The sequence below is a fragment of the Diabrotica virgifera genome, chromosome 8 (genome assembly GCF_917563875.1).
Source record: "Diabrotica virgifera virgifera chromosome 8, PGI_DIABVI_V3a".
In the NCBI taxonomy this organism is placed as follows: domain Eukaryota; kingdom Metazoa; phylum Arthropoda; class Insecta; order Coleoptera; family Chrysomelidae; genus Diabrotica; species Diabrotica virgifera.
The window spans coordinates 97,209,677-97,214,210 of NC_065450.1; the positions used below are offsets into that span (position 1 = coordinate 97,209,677).

General features: G+C 31.2%; 1 protein-coding gene across 1 annotated transcript; it reads right to left on the minus strand.

Moving 5' to 3' along the window:
- Positions 1-1,135: 1,135 nt before the first annotated feature.
- LOC126890218 (uncharacterized) lies at positions 1,136-1,744 on the minus strand. The gene has a single exon (XM_050659072.1). It carries the CDS (start codon positions 1,742-1,744, stop codon positions 1,136-1,138), a length of 609 nt encoding a protein of 202 aa, XP_050515029.1.
- Positions 1,745-4,534: the final 2,790 nt, after the last annotated feature.

Consider the following 4,534-nt stretch of genomic DNA (forward strand, 5'->3'; position numbering starts at 1 on the left):
AACAGGTCTTGATCAGCTTTGATCTGGTCTCGAACAGGTCTTGATCAGCTTTGATCAGGTCTCGAACAGGTCTTGATCAGGTCTCGAACAGGTCTTGATCAGCTTTGATCAGGTCTCGAACAGGTCTCGAACAGGTCTGAACAGGTTTCAAACTTATCTAAGTATATTTGTTCGATTTCAGAACAGTTCTGAAATTATTTATTGTGTACATGGTGTTAAATAATAATTACACAAGAAAAAGTAAATATTTTATTGAAATACCATTATCTATACAAATGAATACATTTTTAATGCGCTAAAACGGATCCTTGAGATTCCATAAGAACGATGATGATGATGATTAGGAACGTAGGTAAAGTTTAGTTTATGTTGGGGTTTAACCGTTCCATTTTTGTAAAGATATTCTATTGCATTTATATCATCGTTGCTCAGTTCTTGAGGACGGCGTTCTAGATATAATTTATTCATTATCGAATTGTAGTTTCGGTTATCGGTTAGCCCTAAATAGTGACCAATTTGGTGCGTTAAAACCAATTGCAAATTAAAACCTGGTGTCTCAAAGTCGTTTAGTTTTAAGTTCCATAAAACATTTTTTAATATATGTATTTCCCCACATGGAATTTGATTATTTAACGTAGGAACTATTGTATGGGCTATTTCATTTCTAACATTTTGAATGTCAAAAAATAACTTACATTCCTCGGCTGGTAAACATAAACCTGTTATTCTATGGGTATGCGTATCAAATAAAATTGATAGCTTTGGTGCCTCTTCTGCTGTACAATTAACTTGTTTAAACTTAATTCCACTTGCATTGCTCCATGTATTGATAGCTTTATGGACTACTCTAGTAATTGAAGAGTCTACATTTAAAGTACACCATGTTATTCGTTGCTTATTAATAATAAATGGTTCTCTAAAAACGTTAAACGCAAAACACACATTTAACAATGTGACGAACCAAAATATTTTGTGTAGTAACATCTTTGATGGATTCTATTCATTTAACTGTTTATGAGATTGTCACAGGCTTTTATATCATAAAATTGTAGTGTCAGCAAAAAAAAAAAACAATATTTTTTTAAACTTTTTATTTAAAAAACTACATATTTATTTCACAATAGATAAAATACAGTTAAAACATTTGAACTACATTAGTTAGCGGATTATAATTAACAATACGGTCATGTATAATTATACAATAAGCTGCTGTATTAACTGGTATATTCTTATTGGTTTCAATTTCTATTCTCATATCGACACTTCCCGACTTAACTGATTCATTTTGTCTGCTGCAGTCAATAACAAATATGGGGGCAAAAGAACCAAATTGCTCCAAACTAAGACATGGATCTCCAACTTTATAATAGTACGACGGTTGAAATTGTGCATACATTTCATATGCAATGGCATACTGTTTCTTATCAAAGTTCAAGTTCAAATTGTCATACGGGTACATTTCAGAATTTAGAAATAGTTTTAAGTTTGTAATATTACAATGATCGAAATGGCTCGCATCTTCTTTTATGGCGTTCTTTTTAGCAGTCTGTAAAGCAAACAAAACAAATCGTGGTCTCTCTAGTAGACTAGTAGTTTTTACGTTCCAGTTAAATTTCATTGTTTGTGGCAGTAGCGGAATTTCATGATATTCCCAACTTCTGTATGCAAGTTCTAAATTAGATCCATTTTCAATAAATTTGTATAAACGTAACTTTTCCGAATCTGACACTTGAACATGCGGCATTTTCCATATAAATTTAAATATTTCAATTTTTGGTTTTGCATTTTCCATTGTAGACGTCACTGCATTTAAATCTGTCGAACTTCTTATCAATACAAGTTCCTGGCGGATGTTAACCAGGATTCGAGTAAAATCTTCTGGAAAACCAAGTAACAGTTTGAGTGGAATACACGCACTAAAATTTCCTTTTGCATCAGTCGTTATTGATGATGGTTTTTCATAGTTCCAGCCTATACTTTTGTATCGGTTAGATTCACTTTGCGTAAACGAAACATAGTTTTTTATTGTCGTTGTTATACCTAAATTTCTCACTCTATCTATTACACAGCCTCCAATTTCATATCGTATCTCATCAAATAAATACATCAAACCATTATTAACAAAACGCAAAGTAGTGCTTTCTTTCCCATCATCCGTTAGACGCCCTTCAATATACAGATAACTCTCAGAAGGTAAGGTGTATATATCTTGAGTCTGAATAGGTATCCTTATTTCATCACAATGGTTAAAAGTTGCGTTGGCATAGGGTAAATGACTATGCATTTCTCGACTCACAACTGAATTGTCAACCAATACATGACCTCCAATATTCAAAATGTTAAAACTCATATTCGCTCTTTTTACAAGTACACCTCAAGAAAATCCTAAGTATTCTAGTATTTATAAAAAATCTAATTCTGCACCAAGTATTTCTTATGCTTTTCTTTTTTCCTGACGTTGTTGTTGTTGTTGTTGTTTTTTATTCTAAATCCCAGTGAGGTTAAAAATACTTTGTTTTCAGTTGTCAACTGTTTGAGCGTCTGCTTATCACTAATATTATTGTCAAAACTTTTAGTATTATATACACTGTTCACACCTGGATTAGAGTTGTAAATTACAACCATTATTATATTTTTTTTAAATGTAGTCTTAACGTAATAACTTCTCGTGTGAAATTAACAAGATTACCATCCTGGTCAACTATTTTAATGAAAATTTCATCAATATATCTATTTGTGACAGGTAGATAAATTACTTTTTTTGGAATTTCAACAATTTTGTATCCCGGTAAGACATTTGGATAAAACATGTGAATGATATGACCTTGATTTTCATTGACGTATGAATTAGTGATTAGATTACATTCCACACAAATAGAATTAACCTTTGTGATATGCACAGGATTCTCGGCTACGTGAGTCTTTGAAGGTGAAAGCCGTTTTGATGTAAATCCCAATAAGGAGGCAATTGTATGTGGTTTTTCAAAATGAATTACTTTGTTGCTTTTTATTTCACATTTGAGTGTATTGTTATTAATTCTCATTTCCAGACTTGTAGGTTGTTCACTATGATGACGTTTTTTAGCCACACTTTTTACTCCTTGCAGTGGTTTTTGTATTATATTTTTATCAATTTCTGTATCATCTTTACCTGGTGTTTGATCTAATTTTAATTCTAATTCAGTTATTTTTTCAGTTAAATATTTTGAAAGATCATCAACTTCATAAGCACCATGTGGAATCGTTATATCGTGACTATTTATATAAAACTTGTTGTTTGTTTGGTCTATATTTGGAATTGTATTGTATGTCATAAAATCAATTAAACCCAGTACATACTGTTCATTTTCGTTTAAAATAATTGGTGGATAAATTTTTGTTGATAACACCGATTCTCTTCCAGATAACACAAAAGTGAACGACATGTTCAAACGAGGATCATACAGTAAATAAAAAATTATTCTTTTAAAACAGGTATTTATTTAAAAAATCTAAACACAATTGTCCACAATTTACAGTGTTATAAGATTGATAAATTTTATGATTATATACAATGTGACAATAGCCATTTGAATTAAAGTATGATATAGCTTCCATAGGCGGTCTCAAGTTTCCAAAACTATCAAAATACACAACTTTAGATTTGTTCTTCTTGTACGCTGTCCAATGAGTTCCAGGACCGTCTTTGTTATCTAAATTAATAATTCCACTCTCATGTTGCCAAATTTTTTTCGGAAACGCGTTTCTCATAAATACACCTCTGAAATATGGAATTTTCATTAATTTTGCGTATTTTTGTAACTCTACATTTGTCAAAGCATGTTTTGGAATATTTATTTGATCAGCCTTCTTCATAAAAAAATACCCATTCCACTTTTATATGGTTTCAAGTATAAACCTTTTCCAATTGCTAATGCTTCCATTTTACGATTATGACGTTGTTTTTCAAGTAAATCTTCTTTAGCTGCTTTTGCATCGTTTATCGTCTTCACGATGGCGGAGGTGCCACCTGCAATAGTGCCCAAAGCGCTTAATCCTGCAAATATGGGTATTAAAGGTAATATACCTCCAGTTTTCGGAACCTGAATTACTCGACCACGTGGTTTTTTTATGTTCTTGTAAGATTTCACAATTCGCAATGCTTGTTGAATAGCTTCCCTTAACGTTCTTGGTTTGCTTTCCAATAGTTTCTTTCTAATGTCTCGAATTACTTTAACTAAACTGAAATACTTTTGTTTTGGAATTTTAGAACCTTTTTTCTTAGAGACCTTCCTTTTAGAGGTCTTTCTTGTCTTTTTCTTACTACCAGTCATGTTAACAGTTACTAATGAATTAACCGTATTGTGCATTTGATCGGACTTTATATATGATCTTCATTGTCGTCGTCGTCGTCGTCGATATTACAACCAGAGATCATTTTTTATGTTTGTTAGTAAATAAAACTAATATAAAGTGTACAAGTTTTTATTTATAATATTACAAATCATATATAAAATTATTATTTTTTAATATCTATACATTATATCTTAATTTT

Bases quoted from the DNA above. Each gene is read 5' to 3' on its own strand.
- LOC126890218 (XM_050659072.1), bottom strand. From the start codon at position 1,744: ATGCCGCATGTTCAAGTGTCAGATTCGGAAAAGTTACGTTTATACAAA.